A 27,827-nucleotide genomic window follows, 5' to 3' on the forward strand; every position below is an offset into this window, starting at 1 on the left:
TGTCATAGGATGGAGTTTTATTGGGAGGACATTCTGGACAGGCTCCCAGCAAGAGTCTGGCAATGGAGCATGAAAATGAAAGGGCCTGGAATGAGGGAGGGTACGGCCTCTGCTACACAAAGTTCACCTGGCCCCAACTGCCTCCCAGCCTGTTAGCTCCTGTGCCAACTCCCACTTCTCTCTCTGTTTTTCAACCCAAATCCTAGAGCACAGGGCTCTTAGCTCCTCCCACCATTTCCACCAGGCTGCAGGGGAGTCACTAGCCCACTCCAGAGTTCTCTCCTCTTGGTCCCTGATTCACAGTGGCACGTCAGTCCTTCTTGGTAACTCGTTCTCTTTAACCGCCCGACACAGGGCCTCCAGGAAAAGGACAGGAGCTCACTCAGCCATGGACAGGGATGCATCTGGAGCAGGAACAAGGATGCTGACGACATCTGTGTCTGCCCTCCACTCTTGTAAGTGCCAGTAAGGCAGCACCCAGCCACTGGGGGTACGGGTGGTGGTGGGGGTGGGGGGGAATGAAGGCATCTCTTCTTTCAGGGGCCAAATCTGGCACAAGGATGTCTTCTTAGGCAACTCCACTGCCTGGCTCACTCTCTCCCTAGGAAAACACCAAACCTTTTTTATTTCCTCAGTCTTAGTGTGAGAGTGATCATCTCTTCCAGGAAGCCCATGACCAGAATGGCCAGGGGCACACCCAGGCCCTCAGTAGATGGGCACTGAGACAAAACATGGCCTGCTGATGGCATTCCCAACAATGTCAAAAGTCCCAGGGCTGAGCCCACAGTTGGGAGCCCTTCGGAAGTCCAATTCCAAATGGCTTCTGTACTCAAAATAAAAACTACATTTCCCAGTCTCCCTTGTAGCTTGGAGTAGCCATGTGACAATACTCCAGCCAATGGGAAGTGAGTGGAAAAGTCCTGTGTAGCTTCTGGGTTGGGTTCACCATGGGCATGGGTGTGCTTCTACCTCCACTCTTCCCTCTTCTGGCTGGAGGGCATGTGGACAGAGCAGGACAATGGTGAGCCTCACAATCAAAGGCAACATTTTAGGGATAGATAAAAGGAAGATAGAAGGATCCTGAGCCCCATCATCTTAAACCATCGTAACAGCCAGACTAGCATGGGAGAGAAAAATAAAATTCTATCATGTTGAAGCCACTGTATTTGGTCTCTTGTTAGAGCAGACTGGCTGATACTCTGCTGAATACAGAGTGCCTTGGCGAGCCTCTGAGGATGCTGTAATCCAATCAAAGTCCAGGGTGGCTTTCGAGGAGAAGGATGTGAAAGGGCAGGGCTTCCTTTGCGGGCGAAATGGAGAGAAGGGAGAAGATCCAGAGAAGAGCGAGTGAGAGAAGTGGTCATCATAATCGGCTCGGTGCTCTTCAGTGTCCTCCAGGGTCAACACCCTCCTGGGTAGACCTCTCACCACCCATTTTTGTGGGGTGGGGGGGCAAGAGGCTTGGGGCCAGGTCATTAAAAGTCAGATGTCACAGAGCTGTTTTCATAGAGGCAGGCAGGACCCAATGCTGCCTCATTCACATTCACAGGCTGGAGTCATAATAGATGCTGGCCACCTTCTCCTCTGGAGGGCAGGTAACACCACTGGTCAGCCCAGGGGTGGGGCACAGGATGAGGTCTCACATGTGGCTGCATCAGGATCAATGAGCTTCCCAAAGAGAAAACCTTGGTTACAGGAGGCCTCTGGGAGCCAGGGAAGGCTCCCAGGCCCCTAGCCTTAGGTAGGGTCCCAAGAGGATTGGTGGGAGTGTGCATGGCTGGAAGTGTGACTTGGAGCCCTGGCCCACCAGGTGAATCAGCTGCAGAAGGGACACACCACAGGGGAGGAGAAACTGACTTTCACTTCTGCCCAGGTGATGGGCAGGCTCGGGAGTGGGGAAGAGGCTTCAGATCAAAGGTGAGGGAGTCAGAACATGTGTCTTGGAAATGGAGGGGATGCTGCTAAGTCCAGGAAGTCTCCCCTAGTCCTCTAAGCCAGCCACCAGCAGACAGAGAGATTCTCTCTGCCCCAAGCAGAACAGGGCTCTCCTATCTCCTGAGGGGCTCCTGGTTCCCTGCATGCTCTCCCCAACCTCCCCTTGGTCCCAGGCACCATCCCATAAATGACAGCAGTCTCCAGATGCCAGTCGGCACTGTGGGTTAGCTGGGTATTGTATCTGCCCGCATGTGTTGAATGGATACCTGCGTGGTCTCTTTCTGAAAAGTCATCTCCACCGAATTCTCGCCCATGCTCTGCTTATAAACACGCCTCCTTCTGCAAGGCCCAGAGTAGACTCAGAGAGCCTTTCCCCTCCCCACCTGCTGCCCCCATTCCTCTCCCACTCCCCACAGGCTGGCTCCAGACCGCCAGAGTGGTGGAGAGTGGGTGCTTCCTCTGTCTTCCTCCCTAGCCCTTGCTTTAGCACAGCCAGGGCAGAGAGGAGGAAAGAAGAAAACTACAGCAAGGAGGATTCAGGGGCAATTCTAGAAGGGATTCCCAATTTGGAGGGGCAGTCTGAGAAGTAGGCAGCCTGTGAACTTGATAGGAGGTCCTAAAGGACCTGGGGGAATTTGGGGGGAAGATGAGCTGGGCTGCCTTACCCCAATCTTCTGGCCCACCCCTGGCTCCAGACCTACCTCCAGGTGTAGTAGGCCCCCAGGCCCAACAGCAGGAGCAGGAGGCCCACGAGCACTCCCAGGACCCAGAGCAGCTGCTGGAACTGGTGCAGGCGGTGCAGGGCTGGAACACAGAGGGGGACTCAGGGCAGCCACAGCTGCAGGCCCCCAGTGCTTCCTTCCAAGGGGACCCACCCAAGATGAAACCTTCTAACTTCTGCTTTATCTCTTCACACAAGGAAGCCCCTAGCAATCAGTTTAGAGTAGACAGGCAAGTTGTGCTGCAGTAGAAGGGATACAGGGAAGGAAGCCTTTGGGCCTAAGAACTGGGCTTTTGTGCAGAGTGGCCTGGGAGATGGAGCCCCCTCCCCTTACCTCTGACCCCAAAGTAGGTGGAAGTAGAGGCAGAGCCCAGAGCATTTGAGGCAGAACACACGTATTCCCCTTGGTCGCTGGGCCTCAGTGCCTCGAAGTCCACCCTCAGGGCATTGGGGGAAGCCAGGACATGGATGTGTGGCTCTGCAGGGGCACCCTGAGGCTGACTGGAGGCCACCAGTCGACTGCCAAGGTGGAGAGTCAGGCTGGCAAGGGGCTCGCTGTCCACTCGACAATCCAGGATGCCCCGGAGGCCATTCTCAGGCTCCACGAAGACCATCATGGTGGGCGTCTTGGGAGGGTCTGTGAGAGGAAGGGAGTGTGGTGATTGCAGAAAATGACCACAAATCCCTCCCTCCCTGCACCCATGCACAGTGACTTTGCTGCTCCTCCCATTAAGAGGCAGAACCTATTTCCTCAGTCCTTGCATCTGTGACTCAGTTTGATCAACTGAAGAAAGAAGTGACATTGTGCAACTTCAGAGCCAGACCTCAAGAGACCTTGTAGCTTCTCTTCTGCTTGTTGGAACACAACAATGTGGGAAGCCCAGGCCAGCCTGCTGGGCACATGTGGCCCAACCGGCAGCCACGAGTGTGCAGTCATCTGAGACCACTGGACAACTGCAGCCACATGAAGTGTGAACAACAGAACTCCCCAGCTGAGCCAAGCCCACAGAATTGAGCAAATAACATGGCTTTTGTTTGAAACAGTAAGTTTTGGAGTGGCTTGTTATGTAGCAATAGCTGACTGACACAGTGTAGGCTTTAGTGAAGGCTGGAGGGGAGACCAAGACTGATGAGGGTCTATTGTGTGCCAGACACTCAGCATGCTTTATTTCTTTTGGTTTTTTCTTTTTTTTTTCTTTCTTTCTTTCTTTTTTTTTTTTTTTTTTTTTTTTTGAGACAGAGTCTCAGTCTGTCACCCAGGCTGGAGTGTGCTGTGGTGATCTTGGCTCACTGCAACTTCCACCTCCCAGGTTAAAGCGAGTCTCTTGCCTCAGCCTCCTGAATAGCTGGGATTACAGGTGTGTGCCATCATGCCGTGCTAATTTTTGTATTTTTAGTAGAGACGGCGTTTCGCCATATTGACCAGGCTAGTTTCGAACTCCTGGCCTCAAGTGATCCACCCACCTCAGCCTCTCAAAGTGCTGGGATTACAGGCATGAGCCCCCGTGCCCTTCCATTTATTTCTTATACTACTTGCAAGATGAGGTGAATGATGTATTCCCCATTTTATAAGATCACACAACCAGACAGCAGGAGAGCCAGGATTCCAACCCAGAACTCAATATCCACGAAGTCTTCACTCTTGGCAGACAGAAGAGGAGGAAGAACTGAGGTGGGCGTGTGAGGTGTGGGGAGACTAAGGCAGGGGAGGAGGTTCACACTCACAGAGCACATGGAGCATGACCGGAGTGGAGGCAGCAGCCCCAGTGGGGAGCTCAGCCAGGCAGTGGTACATCCCAGCTTGAGCATGAGCCACGTGGGTGAAGGCGAGAGTGGGCACAGGGTCCACGTGCAGCCGCTGGTCATTCCAGAACCATGCAAAGGTGGAGTTGCCCATAGGCCCAGGGCCACCCAGGAGGCGGCAGCTGAGGTTCAGGGCAGCGCCCTCAGGCACATACAGGCCAGGCTCCGCCACCACGCGCGCACCTGCGGGTGGAGGATAGATAGGTGGTTGGAGATCTGTAGGCCTCAGGGGTTGGAGCCTCTGGGTGGACCTCTGAGGGGCCGCTGCCCATTGTGGGAAGGTCTCAGTCTGACTTGGGATTGGGCTTTCCAAGGTGGAACTGTGCCCCCTCCAGTGGGAGCTGTGCCTCCTCCATCGGATTAGGCTTCTCAAGGCAGGGCTTTCTCAGACCAGACAGCCCGCTCTAGTGGGAGCTCCAGCCCCTCTCATAGACTTGGACCTGACAGCATCAGAGCCCCTCCTCCTCCCCCTCTCCCACTCACCTTCTACCTGCAACCGCCCAATGGTGCTGATTGAGCCCAGCAAGTTTTGGGCTGTGCAAACATAGGTGTCATCACCTGCGGGCACCTCTTGCACCTGCAGCCGTAGGGCATTTCGGGCCACCTGGACATGGCCTGTCCCTGATGCCAAGCTGTGGACCCCGCTGCTCGTGGCCAGCACCTTGCCATCATGAGATAGGGCCAGCTCAGCAGGTGGCTCACTGTCCACAGTGCACTGTATCACAGCCATGGATCTGGCCCTGGAGTCCCGGAAGGAGGACAGGACAGCGTCCTGAGGGGCATCTGTGGGTAGGCAGGGCACAGATGGGGGCCTTGCTTAGGCACCCTGCACTGCGTATTGCCCAGTTGCCTGGGATTGGCCAGGTTGAAGCCTCTGGACCAACGGCCACTTCCTAGAAGTGACACCTTCCCAGGAGTCCTATGGGCAGAGTACTCCAGGCAGGGCTTATAGGACTGTCTCTTTCTCCAGCACCTATGTCCTCATTCCCCAACTGCCCATTCCTGGGCCCACTGCAGTCCTGTGCCCACCCCCACCAGAGCCCAGAGCACCCTCCAGCACCCTCCTCCTGGGCAGCCCTGGCCAAGGACCCCCTGCTCACAGAGGACTTGCAGGGCAGCAGGACGGGAGCTGCGGGTGCCCTGGGCATCCTGGGCCTGGCAAGAGTAGGCGCCTGCATGAGCTCTTGTGGCCACCGGGAATGAGAGCGAGGCAGCTGGCCCCTCCTGCAGCCAACGACCATTGTGGTACCAGGCATAGAGGGTGGGTGGGCGGGCAGCCGGGTCCTCACAGGTCACTGTGATGGGGGCACCTTCAGGCACAGTAGCCTCTGGAGCCAGGATCACCCGCACACCTGTGTGAAGGAGGCCAGGATCAGCTGGGCCCAGCCAGACACCACAGTGGGTTTCCATCTCAGTGGGCTTGGCCTGGGCCCTGCCTCACCCTCCAGCCGCAGCTCCAGGGACGTGTTGGCCTGGCCCAGAGGGCTGCGGGCAGAGCAGCTATAGAAACCCTCGTCACTGGGCTGTGGCTCCCGCAGCTCCAGGCGCAGAGTGTTGGGGATAGAGGCTGCTGTCGAGGAGGCCAAGAGGCGACCGGCGTGGCTGAGGGCCAGTTGGGCAGGCGGGCGGCTGTCCACAGTGCACAGTACCAGGGCCATCTGCCCACCACGGCTCTCCAGGAGGTAAGTCAGGCGCAGGTTGCGGGGCGCGTCTGCAGGGCATGAGAGGCTTACAAGGAGTCACAGGTGGCAGCCTGCAGGAGGCCAGTTTGCAGGTGGCATTCAAACTCAGGAGGGCCCTGGCTCCCCACCCCAATGGCTCCCAACCACCCAATCTGAGGCACTGCTCCTCTGCCCAGACAGGACTCACCCCAGTGCCCCCTACTCTAATGCTCCTTGCCCAGTTCTCCACTAGCTACTGGGTACTAAGTTCCCCACTGGACACCTGTGGGGTTCTGGCCATGCCCTGATCCCTGTGGGCTGCTGTCACTCCTGCCAGCCCCACCCTGCATCCAGCCAGACTCACAGAGGACGTCCAAGGTGATAGGTCTGGAGAGGCGGGGTGCCTGACCAGGGGGGCCCACACCACAGCGGTAGGAGGTGGCATCCCTGACTGTGACGTTGGGCAGGGGGATGGAGCGGCCATCCAGGCGCTGCTGCCCATCCTGGTACCATGTGTAGGTGAGCTGGGCCGGGTGAGTGGTCCACACAAGGCAGGTCAGGTTCACCAGCTGCCCCTCCCGCACAGTGGTCCCGGGCCACACCTGCACATTCACAGCTGGGGAGAGGGAGAGCACAGGACACCAGCGACGGTCTCGAGGCTGTGTATAGCAAGCCACCTGCCTCCATGTGGGTGAGCTGCCCTTACTGCTGGGGAGCCCCTTGGCTTCTGGGAGCCCCAGGTGGCCCACCTATAAATGGGGCTCAGAGGTCGAGCTTGGGAATAGCCTACTGGCTCCTGAGTGGTCCCCAGTGGAGTTCCGCAGAGTCCTGGAAGGCCCTGAGCCCCTCCCTGACCATGGCTGGGGGCAAATGGGGAGACCGCAGACCTCCCCTCCCCTGCTGCACTTTCTCCTGAAATTCCCTCTTTAGTTCTATCCACTGGGCATGCATGTAAAATTTGGTGTTTAAAAAAGGTTCTCCCATGAAACTCAAGTCTGGAGTCCACCACTATTAGGAAGGGTGGGAATGAGGATTATTCCTACGCCTCCAGGCTTCTAGAACCCTGTCCCACCTCCTCTCCTCTTTTAAAGAAGACACACACACACACACACACACACACACACACACACACACACACAGACCTTGAGCATCGAAGTCAGCTGAGGCCGAGGCCTGGCCCAGGGTGTTGGAGGCCTCACAGGTGTAGACACCCTCATCCTCCAGCATCGCCCCATGGATCTCCAGACGCAGTGTGTTGGGGGCCACAGCCGCCTGCAACCTGGGAGAGCTGCTTTCAGGTCCCCCCACACCTTGTAGGGTGGAGGCCACAAGGCGGTCCCCATGGAGCAGCCGCAGCTGGGCCGGAGGGTCACTGTCGACACGGCACAGGAGGAGGCCCAGTCGCCCAGGGCCTGTGTCCATCAGGGTAGTGAGTGTGACCTGGCGTGGGGCATCTACACAGGGTGGGGAGTGGTCAGGACCCAGTCAGGGGGTCCCTCATCCAGGGCCCTGTCACGTGACAGAGCCCAGGACCAGGGGACTGCATTCCTTCCCCAACACATGGACGGGATAAAAGTCCTTACAGGACACGTGGAGGCTGACGGGTGCAGCTAGGCTCGTGGTGGCTGAGCCTGGGGCCTGGGCTTGGCAATGATAGGCCCCAGCTTGTGTCAAAGTTATGGCTGCAAAGCGGAGAGTGGCCGAGGTCGACTCCTGGAGGGGCTGGCCATCCCGATACCAACGATATGAGGTACCCTCTGGGACTCCTGTGGGTACCTGGCAGCTCAGGACCACAGCCTGGCCCTCTTGGAGCTCAGGTGATGGTGACACCTGGACCCAGGCTCCTGCAGGGGAAAACCAAGAGCAGGTGAGGGCTCTCCACCCACATCTCCCACAGTCTGGGACCATGTGCGTGTCCACCTAGGACTACACAACCCAACTCCATGAGTTGGAGCCGCAGCCCCCTTCCAGACCACCGCCAGGGCCCACTCAGCCCCATGCCTTGCCCCTCCTGCTCCCCACTTTCCTGCACAGGTTCCATGCTGGCATTTACCTCCCACCACCTGGTGGGATGGTTTTACTGTGTCAGTCATATCTCGCCTACCAAAGCGTAAGCCTCATGGGCACTGGACTTGTGTGACCTGTGACCCCAGTTCCAGGCACCGTGCCTGCATGTGTTAGCTCCTGACAAATGTTGGTTCAACCCATAAAGCACTGAAAAGGGAGGGATTTAGATCATCCTAGGGCCATTGTCCTAACTAGGAGCTGGACTCAGCATGGGTGACCGAGGGCTTGGAAGGGAATGTTAGCAGCTATGTGATCTTGAGCGCCCTCAACAGGCCGGACCTGCATCCAGACTCCAGGCCACAAGAGCACAGGAACTGGGGACCAGGCAAAGGGCAGCTCCTCGGTGGCCCCTGGGTCTGAAGCAGGAGAACCCCAGGATGCAGGGAGTGAGATGGAGGGACAGCTGGAATGCTAAGCAAGAGCACAGACCACGCCTGAGACCACAGCCAGCAGGGTCATGCAACTGGGGAAAAGCTCCTAAAACTCGAACTTTCAATTTCTCCCTGCAAAATAGGTATGCTAAGTAAGAAAAGATACACAGAACCAAGGCTCAAAGTAAATGTCCCAAAATTGGTGCTGTCGGTCACCGTGGTGGAAGAAGCACGTGTGTTCCTTTGACCTTTGCATTATGGGTATTATCTTTCCTTTGTCCTGGTTTATTTGTTTAGGGAGAATTTTGTTTTGTTTTTGTTTTTGTTTTAAGACGGAGTCTTACTCTATCATCCAGGCCAGAGTGAAGTGCAATTTCAGCTCAGTGCAACCTCCATCTCCCAGGTTCAAATGATTCTCCTGCCTCAGCCTCCCGAGTAACTGGGATGACAAATGCCCACCACCACACCTGGCTAATTTTTGTAATTTTAGTACTGTGTTGGCCAGGCTGGTCTTGAACTCCTGACCTCAAGTGATCCACCTGCCTCAGCCTCCCAAAGTGCTGGGATTACAGGCGTGAAACATGGTACCCAGCCTGAGGGAGGATTTTTATAGAGACTATATATACATATATACACACACACACACGTGTATATGTGTATATAAATAAATATGAATATATTATGCATAAGAATACACATAATGTATATTTGTGTGTGTATATATCATACATAAACATATATGCATAATATAAATATATATATTTATGAGAATGTTTACTATGTAACAAAATTTTATGATCACAAGTTATTTCAGAAAGAGCTCCCACCAAGCAAGCCACCTTGTGAATTGCCACTGCCTCCTAGTGGCTGCCGCAGTTATTACAGGTGAAAATATCTAGCTGGAGGCGAAGGGAGGCCTGCTGGCTGGCTGGAAACTGCCCTTACCAGGACTGAAAAAGACACATTTCTGCATGAAATTCACAAGACCCAGCCCAAAGTCTGACCAGAGTAGCCCCCAGGGCATCAGAGTCTACCATATCTTCAGAAGACTGACACTCACCTCGGACCTGGAAGAAGAGTGAGGTGTTGGCTGATCCAAGAACATTTGTGGCCTCACAGCGGTAGCTGCCAGAGTCCCCAAGGCCCAATTCTCGGACCTCTAACTTCAGGGAGTTGGCCTCAGCCTTAGCCTGGAGCCGACCACGGAATGGGACCTGGGGACCCAGGCTAGTGGCCAGGAGGTGCTCCCCATGGAACAGGGCCAGCCGGGCCAGGGGGCGGCTGTCCACAGTGCAGACAAACACAGCCATGTGGCCCTGGCCAATGTCTAGGAGGGCTGACAGCTTTGGAGGGTCCGGGGGATCTGCAGGAACAGAGTGAGCTGAGGCCATGCAGCCTAGCTCACCACATTACAACTGCCACATTATGTCCCCCACCTCCTGCCACACACACAGCCTAAGCCACACTCTTTCCTCCCCAAACCCCAGCCCAACCCCTGGTTCTCCCCAGACCACCCCTCCACCCTCCAAGTCCCCAGGCTGCCCATGCTAGTCACCCACAGAGTACACTCAGGAGCACAGGAGTGGAGAGTTGGGCGCCAGCCTCGGTGAGGATGCGGCAGGCGTAAAGGGCAGCATCAGTTCTGGCCACGGGCAGCAGTGTCACAGTCTCCAGGGGACCCTGGGCCCACAGCACCCCATTTCGGAACCAGGAGAAGTTGGCAGGGCTGCCGGCAGCTTCCCGGCTCACGTTGCAAGTCAGGTTGGCTTCTGTGCCCTCCTGAAGCGTGTGTGATGGTGCAATGACCAGGACAGTGGCTGGAGAGCAGGCAGCACAGGCTCACTGACCACCCCCTGCCCCCAGGAGTCAGGGGTCCAGCCACTCGTCTGGAAGGAATAGGAAGGAGGCCCCCTGGGGTGCCCACAGGGTTGGGGAGAAAAGCAAGCCAGTTCACAGGGCAGCCTGGGAGAACTGGGCCCTGGGGACTGTGCGGGCTCTGGGCAGAGAGGGTTGCAGTATGGGGAAGGAGGACAAGGCAGCCCAACTATCCCAGCTGGGGAGTCCTTCCTCAGAGACCAGCTGTGTACTGTGTCGCCTGTCCCTGGCCTGAACAGAGATCATGGGAAGGAGCAGCTCTGCTCTTCCTGAATGTGGAGGAGGGCAGCGAGGGGCCCCCACAGCTGCACACAGTGGTTTTGCCTGATTAGATCCTCCCGGGAGCAGAACAGTCCAGAACTCCAGCCCCTGTCCCCAGGCCGCCCATTCCCTGCCCAACTCACCCTGGCCATTGAAGGTGGCTGAGGCGGAGGCGTTGCCCAGGGCATTGCTGGCCTCACAGAGGTACAAGCCCTCCTCCTCCAGCAAAGGGTTGTGAATCTCCACGCGCAGCAAGTTGGGGGCTTTGGTGACCTTCATGCGTGGGGAACAGCCCCCACAGGTGCTGCAGCCACCCCCTGACGGCAGGGAAGTGGCCACAACATGGTCCTTGTGGAGCAGCTGCAGCCTGGCGGGGGGGTCGCTGTCCACACGGCACAAAAGGAGGCCTTGCCGTCCAGCCCCGGCCCCAGTGGCATCGAGGTCCAGCCTGGTGGTGAATGTTGGTTGGCGAGGGGGGTCTGCAGGGAGGAAGAACATGGGCACTCATCCCACGGTCGCTGCCAGGGCCCCACAAGCCTGACTAGGCTCCCAGAATACAATGGACAAAGGCAGATCCCTAGGGCTGCCCCAAACAGCTGTGCAGACTGTGCACTGCACAAGGGCAGCCAGACCAGGGTGGGTGGAACTCAGCTTATGCTCCTCAAGCTAGGCTGGGCCCTGATGCTGACTGAGTCTTCCCAGAAGGAGCACCATTTTCTAGCTCAAACAAAGGTGACTGTATGGGCTGACTGCCACCTTGCGTAAGTGCCATCTGCTGCTGAGCAGGGTGTCCACCTAGCAGTCCCTGGGGGTCGTGCCCTCTGCTCCCACCCTGCACCCAATGCCTTACCACGAGCCTCCCCTCAAGGTCTGCCCTGCAGCTTATCTCTGATCTCCAAGCCAGATCCTGTGATACTAGCGAATGCATAGAATGGCCTCTTCCTGAAGGCTTCTGGAGACAGGTGGCCAAAAGAGAGCCATCAGCCGCGGCCCCCATGTGATCTCACTCAGACACCAGAAAACCTTGCAGAGGCGACTGCCCTCTGACAGTTCTGGGACGTCCGGCACATGGGCGTGTCAGGGGAAGCCTCTGGAATCAGGCCCTTAGTCTCATATGGAGCCTCCCCTCTTGGCGGATGCAGAGGGGCCATCTGTCCCTGTGCTGAGGGGCTTTGCCTTGGTGCCTATGGGAGCCCAGTGTAACCTGTGGGGCATGTGCACAAATAGAGGAGTGTGGTGTCCCAGGGCTCACCCATGAGGACAGAGCATGGATGTGGTATCCATGCTTAAGCTTGAGGCTGGGACAGAGGAGCCCACAGGGCTGGGATTGGAGGGTAAAGACGTGGAGAGGTAGAGAAGGCCCCAGCCTCATTTCCTAAACTTCAGCCCCAGGTAGAGAGGCCCATCGTGGCCAGGCCTGTGACCCAGGCCTCCTGATGTAAACCCTGGGGCGGGGCAGGGCAGGACAGGGTTGGGGGGCCTGTTGGAGGAGGAGGAGGTGGGGTGGTTGGTGGGTCCCGGCAGGAGGCTGCAGCAGGTGGTGGCTGCTCACAGAGCACAGTGAGGATGGCTGGCGAAGAGGGGCCACTGGCACTGTGGCCGTCCCGGGCCCAGCAATGGTATGAGCCAGCGTCAGTGCTGGAGGCCGCGGGGAGCAGGAGGCTGCTGCTGGGCCCCTCGTGAAGCAGGGCTCCATTCAGGTACCAGGAGAAGCGCGCATCAGGCGTGGGGCTCAGGCCGCTTCTGCAGCTCAGTGTCACTGCCTGTCCTTCCACCACCTCGGCTGCCGGGCTGATGAGGAGACGGGCGGCTGCAGGGAGAGGAAGAGGCTGGGAAGGGTCCCGCGTCTCCACCCCCCCATGCTGCCCTATACAAAAAGCCCTCCAGGGTTCTCCTTTCCCCCACACTAGTGTAGGTAGCTCTGGGCTTTGTGGTGGATCAGGAGGGTTTGCCCTGGAATGCCAAATCAGATCTATTGGTAGTAGCTGGCTGCAGCGTGGTTGAAGATTCAGAGCCAGAGCCCAGGCTTATGTCCAACACCTGGCTTGACTGGACATGGTAGCTCATGCCTGTAATCTTAGCACTTTGGGAGACTGAGGCAGAAGGATCATTTGAGGCCAGGAGTTCCAGACCAGCCTGGGCAACATAGTGAGACTCCATTTCAAACAATTTTTTTTTTTTTGAGAAGTCTCGCACTGTCTCCCAGGCTGGAATTTTGTGGTATGATCCTGGTTCATTGCAACCTCTGCCTCCTGGGTTCAAGTAAGTGATTCTCCTGCCTCAGCCTCCCAAGTAGCTAGGATTACAGGAGTGCCACCACACTCAGTTAATGTTATACGTTTAGTAGAGACAGGGTTTCACCATGTTAGCCAGGCTGATCTGGAACTCCTGACCTCTGGTGATCCACCCGCCTCAGCCTCCCAAAGTGCTGGGATTACAGGTGTGAGCCACTGTGGCCAGCTTTTTTTTTTTTTTTTTTTTTTGAGACGGAGTCTTGCTCTGTCACCCAGGCTGGAGTTCTGCGGTGTGATCTCAGCTCACTACAACCACTGCCTCCCAGGTTCAAGCAATTCTCCTGCCTCAGCCTCCCTAGTAGCTGGGACCACAGGTGCATGCCACCACACCTGGCTAATTTTTGTGCTTTTAGTAGAGACGGGGTTTTACCATGTTGGCCAGGCTGATCTCGAGCTCCTGACCTCGGGTGATCCGCCTGCCTCGGCCTCCCAAAGTGCTGGGATTACAGGCATGAGCCACCGTGCCTGGTCACAATTTTTTTTTTTTTTAATTAGCTGGGTGTGGTGACATGGGCCTGTGGTCTCAGCTACTTGGGAGGCTGAGATGGGAGGATGGCTTGAGCCCAGGAGTTTGAGGCTGCAGTGAGCCATGAACATACCATTGCCTAGGCAACAGAGAAACACCCTATCTCAAAAAACAAAAACAAAAATCTGGCTTGATCAATTAGCTACCATGGCCTCAGGAGGAGGGAAGGACAGCGCACATACCGAAAGTTGGAAGACCCTACTTTTCTTTTCTTTTTTTTTTTTGAGATAGTCTCACTCGTGTCGCCCAAGCTGGAGTGCAGTGGCGCAATCTTGGCTCACTGCAACCTCCGCCTCCCAGGTTCAAGCGATTCTCCTGCCTCAGCCTCCCAGGTAGCTGGGACTATAGGCACTCGCCACCATGCCCAGCTAATTTTTGTATTTTTAGTAGAGATGGGGTTTCACCATGTTGGCCAGGATGGTCTCGATCTCTTGACCTCGTGATCCACCCACCTTGGCCTCCCAAAGCGCTGGGATAGGTGTGAGCCACCGCGCCCAGCCAGAAAACCCTATTTTTCTATCTGACTTCCCACATCTGACTGCTAGCATAGAGCCTGCTCCCAAAGTTTCATAATTAAAAAATAATGAATGCTTCTGAGGGACTCTCCACGTTTAGAGTCAGTGTATACGCAAAGGAATGATGCGACCTGTTGTGTTTCCCTTTTTGCCTTGATTTTCAGGAAGCTCTGAGGTTGGGTCACTGCACAGCCCCTTTCATGTAACCTAGCCAGCTAGCTCAGTCCTGCAGTTGAGTCCACTAGGCTTCTAGAAGGAACGGGCTGGAGCAGGCTCCTCCTCAGGCTCCCTCCACTCTCCCTGGCTGCCAGTGCCCGTCTTACCATTGGCATGGAAGTCCAGGGTGGAGGTTGCATTTCCAAGGGAGTTGGTGGCTGAGCACTTGTACTCCCCACTGTCAGCTTCCTCCAGGTCTCGGATCTCCAGGCGCAGGGAGTTGGGACCAGAGGTACCACTGAAGCGTGGGCTGTGATCACTGTCCCCGGAGGTGGAGGCCAGGATATGACCCCTGTGTGACAGCACCAGTGTGGCCAGGGGCTCACTGACCACAGAGCAGTGAAGGATGCCCACAAGTCCCGCCTGGGTCTCCAGGAAGGCTGTCAGGACTGGGGTGAGAGGCGGGTCTGTGTGGAGAAGAGAGGCGGGTCTGTCACCCTCATTCCCTGGATACCCCGATATAACCGGTGACCTCTGCACCCCTTTGTCCTACAATGCCATGGGAGAAGGGGGTGATCCCAAAGCGCCTGAGCACCTGCTGAACACACTTTTGTCCTTGGCTGGGCTGGGCACATCACTCTGCTGTCCCAGGCAGTGCTCAAGGCCACCCTGCAAGTGGGGATAGGAGCCCCACTTCAAAGATGAGAAAACTAATAGAGAGATCTGGTGAGGGACAGCACCTTAGCCAGGTGAGCATCATCAGCAATGGGACAAGCTGCCAGGGAGTGCTTCCTGACAGGGCAGAGCAGCATGTCCGTCCGCAGCCTCCCGCCAGAGGGCATGGTCTCAGGCCATTCAAGTCAGGCAAATGTGGAGTGAGGGACCCCCTCAGAACAGCAGGCCTGAACTCTGCAAGTTTCAGTGTCAAGAACGACAAGGAAAGACTGAGGAACAGTCCCAGACTAATAGAGAATGAAGAGACACAACGACCCAATGCAGTGAGTGAACTGTGATTATATTCTGGACCAGAAAAAGGATGGCTACAAAAGACAGTATTAGGTCCATTGGTAAAATGACTATAGCTTAGATAATAGTCTTCTATCAGCTGGGTGTAGTGGCTCACACCTGTAATCCCAGTACTTTGGGAGGCCGAGGCAGGTGGATCACCTGAGGTCAGGAGTTCAAGACCATCCTGGCCAACATGGTGAAACTCTGTCTCTACAAAAACACAAAAATTAGCCAGGCAGGATGGTGGGTGACTGTAATCCCAGCTACTTGGGAGGCTGAGGCAGGAGGAGAATCACTTGAGCCACAGAGGTGGAGGTTGCAGTGAGAAAGATCGCACCATTGCACTCCAGCCTGGGCAACAGAGCGAGACTCCATCTCAAAAAAAAAAAAGTCTTCCATCAATGCTAAATTTCCTGATCATGATCATTACATTGTGGTTATGTAAGAGAATGATCTTAGGAATTTAGCAGTAAAGAGCATCATGTCTGCAGCCACAGGAATATAAATATGTAGGTAGATACATAGATAGATAACATATTCATATGTATATATAGCGAGTGTGCATATATGTATATGTGCCCATGTCCACGTAGACTGGATGTGCATACACACAAGTACCCATATATGTACACATGTATATATGCAAGTCTATAGCCATACATTTATATATATGTATGTACGTGTGTGTGTCTGTGTAGACAGCGAGAAAGATAAAGCAAATGTGCCAAAATGTTAATAAATGGGAAATCTAGGTTAAAGGTATATAATCATTCTTGGTCTTTCTCTGCAACTTTTCATAAGTTTAAACTTCCAAATAAAAAGTTTTTATAAAATAGGAGGGAGGTCAAAACCTTGCCCAGGTGTGCAGAGCTGGGACGTGAGCTCAAGGCCACCTCCAGGTAAGTGGCCTTGAAGTTCCCATGCCCAGGACCTCAACCCTTCCTTGGGGCTCCACTGTCTGGCCCTGCTCTGACTGTGTCCAGTGCCACCCCACCCTGGCCACTTACGGTTGACTAGCACGCCGACAGGGCCCGAGCGCTCGCTGCCATGGGCGTTCTGCACCTCACAGAAGTAGAAGCCAGTATCAGCCCTAGTGACGGAATGCAGCCGGAGGATATGGGAGTGGGCGTCCTCCAGCGGGACATGGTTCTTGTACCAGCTGTAGTGGAGATCACTGGGCGCCTCATTGGGTGTGTTGCAGACTAGCGTCACTGTCTGGTTCTCCAGGATGGGACCTGCTGGGCTCACCTGGACCTCAGCCACTGCAAGGGCAGCACAGGGAGTGATGGGGGATCCTAGCCGACTTCCAGCCCCAGCCCCACATAGTCCCCAGGTCTCAGCCAATCAGCCTCAATCTCTGCACATCCTACACCACCCGCCTGCCACTACAGTGGAGCCTCCCAGAGTGCTCTGCATCTGTTCGTCTGGCTCACCAGGACCCCCTGACATCCCACCCTTCGTGGGGGTATTGTCACCTGTCTCATGGTAAGGCAAGGCTGGGACTCCACACATGCATCCAGGAAGCACCGGGTTATGCCAGTTGCTGGCTCTGCCCTGCCCTGTCGCCTCTCTGTCCCTGAGGCCTAAGCCCCTTCCTATTCTCTGGCCAATACACAATCTTCCCAAGAACTCACTGAAGATGTGGAGGCTGATGGGGGGTGAGACCAAAGAGCCCACACCATTCTCAGCTTGGCAGGTGTAGACGCCAGCATCACTCCATGCTGCCTGGGGCAGGTGCAGCACACCAGTCTTGGTTTGGAGGTGCACCCCATCCTTGAGCCACTTAATGGAACTGACTGCAGGGTAGCTGCTGTTCACCTGGCAGGTGAGTGTGACCGGCTCACCTGGAAGGATGTTTCTCCCCGAGGGGCTGAGGAGGATCTTCACACCCTTGGGGGCATCTGAAAGGCACAGTGGGGGGTATCAGGTAAGGTGCTTGGGGAGGCAGGGGATGGCACACTTCTTCTTGTCCCCCTTTCAAAGCTCTGTCCTAAGGAAGTATGCCCAGATAAAACAGCAGTCCCCTTCAGTCCCCACCCAGGGCATGCTCTGCCCGCCCATGTCCATCCCTTTCCTGCCCCCTGCGCCTGACGCATTCCTATGCCATTGAGAGCTGATCATGTGATGCTTGGCCCAGAGTCCAGCCTACCCCACCAGCTGTAGTCTTCTGCTTCCCAATGCTGTCCATTGCCCCTCCTCTATTTGAGGTGAGCTCCACACACAGGGCCATGGGTACCTCGCTGCTAGCTTTAGTGGCCTGTGGAAGCTATTGGTAAGGGACCAACCACCTAGTGGGAGGGGGCCAAAGGCAGCATCAAACGAGCTCTGAAAATAGTTACCCAGTTTGTCAGGAGACCAACAATGCAAAGAAACTGCATTTCCTGAAATCTTGTTCCAAAGCCTCTCTCTGTGTATTCAAGTGTTTTATTCTTATTTTTTTAGAAACAGGGTCTGGCTCAGTCACCCAAGCTGGAGTGCAGAGGCACAATCATAACTCACTGCAGCCTGAAACTCCTGGGCTCAAGTGGTCCTCCTGCCTCAGGCTCCCAAGGAGCTGGGACTACAGGTGCAAACCACCACATCTGGCTAATTTTTGTTTTTTAATTTTTTGTAGAGACAGGGTCTCACTATGTTGCCCAGGCTGGTCTCGAACTCCTTGCCTCAAGCCATTCTCCCACCTTGGCCTCCCAAAGCACTGGGGTTATAGGTGTGAGCCACTGTATCCGGTCTCAAGTGTTTAATATGTGCCAGACACTCTTCCAAATACCTTACCTGGGTCATCTCCTTTATTTGCTTTTTGTTGTTGTTGTTGTTTTGAGACATAGTCTTGCTCTGTCACCCAGGCTGGAGGGCAGTGGCATAATCACGACTCAATGCAACTCCGCCTCCTGGGTTCAAGCAATCCTCCTGCCTCAGCCTCCCTAGTAACTGGGATGACAGGCACGCGCCACCACACCTGGCTAATTTTTATATTTTTAGTAGAGACGGGGTTTCACTATGTTGGCCAAGCTGGTCTTGAACCCCTGGCCTCAAGTGATCCACCTGCCTCGGCCTCCCAAAGTGATGGGATTACAGGCGTGAGCCACCGCGCCCAGCCCATCTCCTTTAATTTTTATCATAAACCTATGAGACAGGAACCATCTATTGTTATCTTCACCATAGACATGAGAAAACAGAGGCTCTGGGAGGCAAGGAACTTGCCTGAAGTTTTCACAGCTAGGGGGTGGGTGGAGCCAGCAGCCAGATGCCTGTGAGCAGCGATTGTCCTAGAATAGGCTGCCCCATTTGAGATGGAAGATGCATAACCAATGGAAACCCGGGCTTTCTCCCCACTGACTCATAGCGGTGCCTGCGTGACACCCTGGTCCCCATGGTCATGAGCAGGCTTAAGGCAGGAAAGGGATAAACCCCACCTGCGCAGCATCTTCCAGCACGGGGGAAATCCCAGGATGCTTGCTGCCAACCCTGAAGCTGCGTGGGAGCTCCTGTTCCCCAACCCTTTGTGTCTCCCTTTCTCTGCCCAACCTGGCCTCAAGGACAAGCCCCTTCGAAGCAGCAGGAGGTGGAAGGGAACCATTTAACGAAGCCCTCGGGGCTCAGCAGTGTTTCTCCACTTGCCCTACCCTGGAGGCCCAGGTGCAGCCTGCTTTTGTGTCAGGAGCAAAGGTTCCGTTTCTGTGGGCTGGAGAGGGGCTGGGTTTTGTCAGCGAGCCACAGATGTGGTCAGCCACAAGGGTGTGTCCCCGGACAACTCACACTTCACTTGGAGGTGAATCTCGCTGTGGGCCCTGTGACTGGCCACGGAGAGCTGGCAGCGCAGGATCCGGCCGTGGTCCTGCCAGGACATGGCCATGTGGAGGGTCTCCAGCTGGCTGACGCCGGTGGGCTCAAACTTCTGGCTGCTGAAGGTGACAGAGCGAGCAGGGTCCTGGCCTTGCCATTGCAGTCTGACCTGCTCCTGCAGGCATGCGTAGGGGGTGGAGCAGTTGAAGTCCACCTCTGTGCCCTCGAGAAGCTCCACCGGGGAGGCGATGGTGGGAACCCTGGGCTCCTCTGAGGACACAGACAGCAGTGCTCAGGACCCCCTTTCACCACCCCTGATATCCCTTGCCCTGGAAACCCCAGTTGAGGAGAGAGCCCTGGGGAGGGGGCTTTTAGGGGAAGGAAAGGAAAGGCGCTTTCTACTCCAGCCCCACTTGGGTGAAAACAAGGGAGAACCAGGCCTGGGCCTACGCCGGGACTGGAATGGAGGCTGAGACTGGCTGGGGTTAGAGTCAGCACAAGGGCTGGGGCTGAGAGCCAAGGGGTCCAGAAGCAGCTTGGGAATTCCTCCCGGGGAGCAGCCAGGCCACCCCACTTATCACCTGTCACTGTGACCAAGGTGCCTTTCACATCTGACCAGCGGTTGCCCTCACTGATCTCGAAGCGGAAGTTGTAGGAGCCAGAGTCCTCGGGCTGTAGGTCCTTCAGCAGCAGGTTGCACACTTTGTGCTCAGGGTTCCCCACGAACTCGGCGCGGCCGCGGAAGTGGGCCTCCACCAGCTTGGGGTCCGCTGAGTGGCTTGCCACCTGCCGCCGGCCCGAGTAGTCGTAATACCAGATGGTCGTGATGCCATCAGGCACCTCCACGTCGGCAGGGAAGCTGAAGATGCAGGGGATAAGCAGGCAAGACCCCTTCACACCCTGCACATCCTGGGGACTGGAGACGCCCCATGAGGCCTGGCCTGGGGGAAGAATGGCAGGAGGACAGAGAGGAGGGTGTTACAGGCCTCAGGGTGCCACAGAGCCCAGAGAACTGCCCCAGGGAAGGTGCTCCAGATGGGCTCCCAAACTCTGCCCTACCCCAAGAAATGCACACTTAGAGCAGCCCTTCTCAGTGCCCCCGGGGTCAGTCCACTGCCCGAGGCTGCTCAGAGGTTTGGTAGGGTGGCTCCAAGACAGATCATAGCTTCCTGCCCAGCTCCCGGCCACTGCCCTACTGGACCCTCCAGCTTGACCTCAGCAACCAAACCTGTAACCCAGGCATAGTCTAATCAGCCAAGGGCTGGACTTACGAAGGCTGGGCCCTGGAAGACAGGCACTAGGCCTGCAAAGCTTACCTGGTGGGAAGAATGAGGCCAGTAGGAGAAGCTCGGGCAAGAAGCCCATAGCAGGTTCTTGTGTTGTTCCTGTTGCCTAAGAGGGTGGTGCGCACCACACTGGCTGGGCACACAGGGGCCTCCAGGGACACCTCTGGGCACTTCAGCCCCAGCACCTGCTGGGAGTCCAAGCCTGTGTCCCCACCTCCTCTGCTGGCCAACCCAACAAGAGGGTAGGGCTCTTAAGGACCTCTGGGTCAGCCACCAGCAGAGAGCCAGGAGGCCACGTTCCCAGCTCAGGCTGTGCCCAGGAATGCCCTCACTTGGTGGCCTGCCTCAGAAAAGCCTGTGTGTCCTTTGGCCCTACCCCAAGTTCTGCTTTCCCAGCCCCTCAAGGATACCACCCTAAGGCAGATGAACAGCTGTTTCTCCCTCTTCCCCACTTCCCTGCCCCCTCCCTACCACCCAAACCAACAGGAACTGGAGCTCAGAGATGCCCAGTGACTCACTCCAAGACACCCAGCCAGAAAGATGGTTTCTTCCTGAGGCTTGTCTCCTACCACCTGCCTTACTAACTATAGGCCATAATGGGGCTTTACTGAACTTGCCAAAGTGCTGCCTTTAATAGTCACTCCCCTGCTCAAAAACCTTCTGTGGCTCCCCATTGCCTGTGAGATGTGAAAGGTCCTCATTTCCTGCCCCCAGCTCTGTCCCCATTCCCTGCTCTCCACAGACCCATTCTGGGGGCAGTTCTGTCTGCTCACAGGCTTCCTAGCTGCCCAGCTCTATCTCCACCACAAATAATCTTTGCCTACTGAAACCTTAATCAACCTTCAAGGTGCAGCATGAATTTGACTTCCAGCTGGAACTTCTCCTTTGAGGTTCCTGTAGCTACCCCAGAGCTATCTGTCCTTGCCTTGTTTTTTATAGCTTGTGAGAGCCCATTTCTCAGGACCTAGAACTGAAGATATGTGCCACCAGGCATTCAGCAAACCCCTTAGTGACTAAGAGAGGGGTGAGGTCTTTAGGGGTTCAGAGTTGAGGTTCAGAGTTGGAGTGGGGAGGTGCACGGCAAGTCTAGGTTTGACAGGTAGTGTGAGAGCCCTGTGGAACACATACCCCACAAACATGAGCTCAATGTGTGCTGAGTGTACCATATCCAAAAAGGCAGGCCCTCAACCATGGAGTGCCCCTGGTCAGGGAGTGTCTAAGGGGTACCACAGACCTGAGTCCAAAAGGAAGAGATGCCAGAAACATATATAAGTAAAACTATAAAACTCTCAGAAGAAAACATAGGTGAAAATCTTCATGACCTTGGATTAGGCAATGCTTTCTTAAGTATGAAATTAAAAGCACAGAAAAAAAAATAGGTAAGTTGGACTTCATCAAAATTTAAAACTTGGCCAGACACAGTGGCTCATGCCTGTGAACCCAACACTTTAGGAGGCTGTTCACAAACAAACAAAGCAACACAGAAAATAATAAATATTGGTGAGGATGTGGAGAAATTAAAATTATTGTGTATTGCTGGTAGGAATATAAAATGGTTCAATCACTGGGGAAAACAATTTGGTCATTCCTCAAAAAGTCAACATAGAATTACCATATGATCCAGTAATTCCACTCCTAGGTATATACCCAAAAGTACTGAAAACAGGGACTCTAACAGAGTACACCAATGTTCACGGCAGCACTATTCCACTAAAAGGTGGAAACAGGTCAAATGTCCATCAATGAATGGATGTGGATAAACAAACTGTGGTATGTACATACAATGGAATATCAATTGGCCATAAGAAGGAATGAATTCTAACATATGTGAACCTTAAAAACATTATGCTCAGTGAAATCAGCCATATACAAAAGGGCAAATATTGTAGGGTTCCAATTACATGAAATATCTAGACTACGTACATTCAGAGACTGAAAGTAGGATAGAGGTAACCAGGGGCTGCGGGGAGGGGGAGTTAATGTTTAATGATGGCTGAGTCTCTCAGATAATGAAAAAGTTCAGGAAATAGACAGTGGTGATGGTTACACAATATTGCAAACGTACTTAATGTCATGGGTTGTACACTTAAAGACAGTTAAAACAGTAAATTTTATATTATGTATATTTCACCACATACACACCCATGTTGCCAACTTTGCAATCCTCCCTGGTCCTAAATGCTGACTTGGCCAAGTGAACGGGGAGGCTGGAAGTGAGGACAGGAAACTCATGACCTCCCAGCCCCCAGCCTATCTGCCTCAGGGGCTGGGCTCAGCAGATTCCTATGACTACCAGGGGGCACACCTGGGAAGGGGCTGAGCCGAGGCCCAGGGCTGGTCAGGCTGACCAGGCGGGACTTAGCGCACTGCAGAAGGCAGAAGGTGCCCCGGCAGGGAGCACAGTACAGGTGGGGATTGGGACAGGAAGGACACCTCTCCCCAGGGGACCCAGCCCTCTCGTGGGCTGCTGAAGTGGACCGGTCTGGCCATTTGTGGAGGCCCAGGGGCTCATCTCCAGTTCTCTGGGAAGCCCTAGGCCTCCTCCCCTTCTGGGAAGATGCCCCCCCAGCCTCCACACCTGGTTCTTGGCCACTGGAGAATAGTGTAGCTGGGGCCCTGGGGCCTGGACACCTCCCCGTGAAGAAAAGCAGCCTGCTGGGCATACTGGGGGTCAGATGTGTCCCTGGCCACAAGGGATGTCAGGGTCAGCTCTACTATGGCCAGGGCAGCTATCTTGTCCAAGCTCCCCTGTTCCTCCCATTTGGGGTCCCGAAAAGTACGTGAACCTGATGGAAGAATGGTGGGGTTCTGGACACAGTCACCCTGGAACAGGGCGCAGGGGAGGACCCTTTCCAGGACTACTACAATCACATCATGTAGAGGCCACCTATGCTTAGCCCGGTTCCAACCCCAAAGGGGCCAGCCCCACCAGAGTCCAGCCTATTGGTTCAGCCTGTTCCACCACAAAGACCAGCTTCAGCCCAGATAACTGTTCTGGAAAGAGAAAGAGCAGGGACAGCCCAGAAAGGAGACCTCTGTCCCTGTTTGAAAGCCTGGAGTTGAGGGGACAGTGCGCACCCCGCGCCTCCCCCTGCCCCCCTCCCCCTGCCCCCTGCCCCCTGGCCCCTGCCCAACAAGTTGGGTTGTGGCTGTGGCCTAGTGAGTACCCAGCGTCCCCTGGTGGTTGAGGCGGGATTGCAGGTCCCGGGGAAGAGAGCGGTGTGCTAGGAACAGGGAGCAAGTGGCTCTGCAGCCCTAAACCATCTTGGGTGACTCTTTTGGAAATCATTGTCCCCCAGACAGAAGTTCCTGAGGTTCATCCTTGAGTGTCCAAGTCTTGGGTGCTCTGAAGACAGGATTCTAAATCCTCACTCCTAGTATTGGTATATGTTGAATCGGCGTGCCTTGGGCTGGCCTGGTACACAGTGGGCACTCACGTTTGCTGCCTGTTTGAGACCAAGCGCCTCAGGAGGTCTTGGAGGGTGGGCTGGGGCCCCAGGTTCCTGACCTCTGATTCCAGAGGCCAAGTTCAGCTGGGGAAGAAAGGGCAGAGGCAGTTTCCCTTTGGACAGCTTGGCCCTGGCGTAGGATTCAGTTTCTGTTTCCTGACACCAAGGTTTCTCCCCAGCTTCCCCATTGGGCTAGAGAAAGAAGGACACAGGGTGACAAGGCCAGCTGGAGGTTGCTGGCCCACAGATAGGGAGTCAGGGTACAGATGGGTAATTCCTGGAGCAGATTACGGTCAAAATAGTGGAAATCCCCAATCACAGGCCAAATGTTAATTATCAGAGCCATAGAATCCATAATGAATGCCTATTGGCTTTGACATGGGCAGTAGAAATTTCACACTTCATTCCTTAATCTGGCTCTAAATACTTCTGGCTGGAGTGCCCACTCTCCGAACTGTGCTGGACAGCACCAGAAGCCCTCCTGTAGACCGACAAAGTGGTGATGGATGAAGTGGAATGGGGCTGGGGTTAGAGTAAGGAGAGATTATCATTGGGCTGGGCTGGGGCTGAGGTCAGGGTGATGGTCAGGTTGGAATTTTGGAAGCAAATTAAGGCTGGGATTGGGGTGGACATTGAGGTTGAGTGATGGGTGGGGGTAAGGGTGAAGGTTGGAATTGGTTACAGGTGATGGTTAAGATACGGTGGAGGCTGGATTGAGATGAGGATGATAGAGTCGGAGTTGCGGTTAGGGTTGGGATGATGGATGGTTGGAATTGGATGGATGAGTAAATGGTTGTGGTTGGGTGCAAGTGAGGGGAGGGTGAGGTAAGGTTGGAATAGGGGCTGGGGCTGGGGCTAAGGCAGGGTCAGCGGAGGATGATGGTCTGGGATTGGGATGCAGGTTGGAAGGATTTGGGGTGGTGGAAGGGTTTCAGTTGAGTCTAGCTTTGATTAGTGCCTTGGGCTTGGGTTGGTTTGGGGTCCACCACTCACACCCAGATGGACTCCCCCCACCCCTGCCCCTACCCCACTCAGACAGTTTCAGCCCAGCCCCGCTCCTAATGCTCCACTCACCCTCCGGGCCCAGGGACCAGGGACAGCGGTACCTGCTCCACAGGAGGAAGTGGCTGCGGGGGTGCTAGACCTGCGGAGAGGAGAACAGGAAGGCCGGGCAGAAGCTCCTGGTGCAGCTGGCTCCCCAGGGCTCTGCCGGCTCAAGAGAGAAGGATCCCGTCTCGGGGGCTGCTTCCTCTTTCCCAAAGCCTTAGCTCTACTGTCCAGCCCGGAGGCTGGTCACAGAGGCATCTGCAGGCCTTGCGCAATGCCAAAACGGGAAAGACCTCCATAGGGGAAGGCCCTCGGCAAGGCCAGGGACTTAGGGACTCCAGCAAGCAGAAGTGGGACTGCTGCGACGCTGGAGCCTCCCCAGGCAAAGTGAGAAATGGGGTGGGGGGCTCCCATTCACCAGCCAAGTCCACACCCCACTCTCTCTGAGCCCCCTAGGGAGGCTGGGGGAGGTGGAAGGGGGCTTCCTGCAAACAGCTCCTCCCTGACACCTGAGAGGGAGGCACGCGCAGCCTGGGGTGGGGACACACTACACGATGCCCTGACCAAGGCAGTTATTCTCCAAGCCATTCGGGAGCCTCGCTGTACCACTGGGTACTCTTAAGAGCCCCCAAGAGGCAGTCTCTTGTTGTGGGGGACATAGGGCCCCAATGTCCAGGACACTCCTCAGGTTTTCTCTTCCCCCGCTTACTATCCTGTACATTTTTTGGTTTTTGGTTTCTTGTTGTTGGCTTTCTTTGTTTTGTTTTGGTTTTGCTTTTGAGATGGAGTCTCGCTCTGTCGCCCAGGCTGGAGTGCAGTGGCACGATCTCGGCTCACAGCAACATCCACCTCCCAAGTTCAAGCGATCCTCCTGCCTCAGCCTCCCGAGTAACTGGGATTACAGGCATGCACCACCACATCCAGCTAATTTTTGCACTTTTGTATGTTGTCCAGGTTGGTCTTGAACTCCTGACCTCAAGTAATCTGCCTGCCTCAGCCTCCCAAAGTGCTGGGATTACAGAGGTGAGCCACTGCACCCGGCCACTATCCTATATCTTCACCCCTACCTTGGGACAGGAAAGGAAAGCCCCCGCCACAGCTAGTTACTGTTACATTACTGCAGCCCATCTTATTGAGGGGCTACTTTGTGCAGGCACTTGACATGTGAAGCAGATGTTAATTGCTCCAAGCAATCCCAGATATAAGCAACAAGACTTTTTTTTTTTTTTTTTTTTTTTTTTTTTTTTTTTTTTGAGACCGTGTCTTGCTCTGTTACCCAGGCTGGGCTGTCCTGGTGCAATCTTGGCTCACTTTGGCTCACTGCAGCTTCAAAATTCTAGGCTTGAGCAATCCTCCTACCCCAGCCTCCTGAGAAGCTGGGACTACAGGCGCTTGCCACTATGCCCGGCTAATTTTTTAAATTATTTTGTAGAGACAGAGTCTCCCTATGTTCCCAGGCTGGTCTCAAACACCTGAGCTCAGGTGATCCTCCCACCTCGACCTCCCAAAGTGCTGGAACTACAGGCGTAAACCACCACTCCTGGCCATTTTTTAAAAAAATTTCACAACTCAAACTTAATTCAACTCAGTCCCTGCCTACCTGTACTGGCGAGGAGCTGGCCACAGCAAATTAGGCCCCGTACCCTGAGGGCAAGGCCAAATGTGCGGGTATAAAAGGATGTGAAACCCTGAATTAGGGTGGATCCAGAATCTCAGGCCACGGTGCCCCAAGCAGATGTCTGGTGACATTCTACCCTGAAATGCTCAGGCTCCAGAGATATTAGGTCTCTTTCACTCTGTTCCTCTTTATAGCCCCTGTGTCCACTGCCATGCTTGGGCCATTTCCTCTTTTGACCAAAACACAAAGGATTCATCCCATTACTTCCTCCTTCAACAGCTGGTACAGAGACCCCCAGCTCTAGGCCTGTGGGGTTGTGACACATGTGTACTGATCCTTCAGTCCACTGGGACTGTATACATGGCTTGGCTGCATGGTGGGAAAGCATCCCTTTACTTTGATTTTAGCCATATGACTTGCTCTGGCCAATGGATGTGCATGGACATGACTCAAGCTAAGTCTTGAAACATACTTAAGCGGTTGGCCTCCCCTGAATTTCTGTCATTGCCAGGCAAGAGGCAGGCTCCAACTGACCTGCCGGTCCAAAGAGGATGACGAACACATGCAGATGACCTGAATCAGACCCATGGTTTGAAACAAAACTCAGCTGAGCCCAGCCTACGTCCGCCAGACCCCAGCCAACCTGTGGATGCATCAGTTTATTGCTGGATGCTGCTGAGAATTCTGTGGCTACATTAGCAAAATGATACAAGGCCTAAGTCCCAGAACAACACACCCAGAACGTGCTTACCTTTCCTTAGGGTGAGGAGAACAAAGACTTATCTACCTTGATTAGTCAGGGAGCATTGCTTCCTGTCATTTCCTTGAGTATACAGCAGCCTAAGTAAACAAATAAAAATAACTAGGTAAGCTGGGCACGGTGGCTCATGCCTATGATCTCAGCACTTTGGGAGGCCGAGGTGGGCAGATCGCTGGAGGCCAGGAGTTCAAGACCAGCCTGGCCAACATGGCGAAACCCCGTCTCTACTAAAAATACAAAAATTAGCCAGGCCTAGTTACAGGCGGGCACCTGTAATCTCAGCTACTCAATATGCTGAGGCACGAGAATCGATTGAACCTGGGAGGTGGATATTGCAGTGAGCCAAGATCACACTACTGCATTCCAGCCTGGATGACAGAATGAGAGTCTGCCTCAAAAAATTTTTTAAAAATGCAATTTCTCAATAGGTCACACTGTTATACATTCATCTCATAATAATTACTCTTTTTTTTTTTCTTTGGAGACAGAGTCTCACTGTCACCCAGGCTGGAGTACAATGGCACAATCTCGGCTCACTGCAACTTTGACCTCCTAGGCTCAAGCGATCCTCCTGCCTCAGCCTCCCAAGTAGCTGGGACTACAGGTGAGTACCACCAGACACAGCTAATTTTTGTATTTTTTTGTAGAGATGGGGCTTCACCATGTTGCCCAGGCTGTTCTCACCCTCCTG

General features: G+C 54.8%; 1 protein-coding gene across 8 annotated transcripts; it reads right to left on the reverse strand.

Moving 5' to 3' along the window:
• On the reverse strand, positions 1-25,001 carry LOC105481587 (sialic acid binding Ig like lectin 1). 8 transcript variants are annotated; one of them, XM_011741265.3, is made up of 22 exons: positions 24,818-24,976; positions 20,293-20,447; positions 19,558-19,917; positions 18,950-19,246; positions 16,828-17,094; positions 16,201-16,455; positions 14,353-14,652; positions 12,247-12,504; positions 10,838-11,173; positions 10,118-10,375; positions 9,619-9,921; positions 7,704-7,964; positions 7,263-7,574; positions 6,485-6,736; positions 5,901-6,170; positions 5,560-5,811; positions 4,943-5,242; positions 4,382-4,642; positions 2,991-3,293; positions 2,637-2,739; positions 2,202-2,274; positions 1-1,668 (listed from the first exon to the last, which is right to left on the reverse strand). In XM_011741265.3, exons 2-22 carry the CDS (start codon positions 20,339-20,341, stop codon positions 1,609-1,611), a joined length of 5,130 nt encoding a protein of 1,709 aa, XP_011739567.2. In that variant the 5' UTR covers positions 20,342-20,447; positions 24,818-24,976; the 3' UTR covers positions 1-1,608. The 8 variants fall into 8 exon arrangements, with proteins under 8 accessions (XP_011739567.2, XP_011739566.2, XP_011739568.2 ...); XM_011741264.3 differs by having other exon boundaries at positions 20,293-20,450; XM_011741266.3 differs by having other exon boundaries at positions 24,786-24,976.
• Positions 25,002-27,827: the final 2,826 nt, after the last annotated feature.

The sequence above is a fragment of the Macaca nemestrina genome, chromosome 15 (genome assembly GCF_043159975.1).
Source record: "Macaca nemestrina isolate mMacNem1 chromosome 15, mMacNem.hap1, whole genome shotgun sequence".
NCBI lineage: Eukaryota > Metazoa > Chordata > Mammalia > Primates > Cercopithecidae > Macaca > Macaca nemestrina.

Bases quoted from the DNA above. Each gene is read 5' to 3' on its own strand.
- LOC105481587 (XM_011741265.3), bottom strand. From the start codon at position 20,341: ATGGGCTTCTTGCCCGAGCTTCTCCTACTGGCCTCATTCTTCCCACCA. The intron at 17,095-18,949 runs GTGAGTTGTCCG...TGTGCCTTTCAG, and splicing joins GATTCACCTCCAAGTGAAGT to ATGCCCCCAAGGGTGTGAAG. The intron at 9,922-10,117 runs GTGGGTGACTAG...CTGTTCCTGCAG, and splicing joins TGTGCTCCTGAGTGTACTCT to ATCCCCCGGACCCTCCAAAG.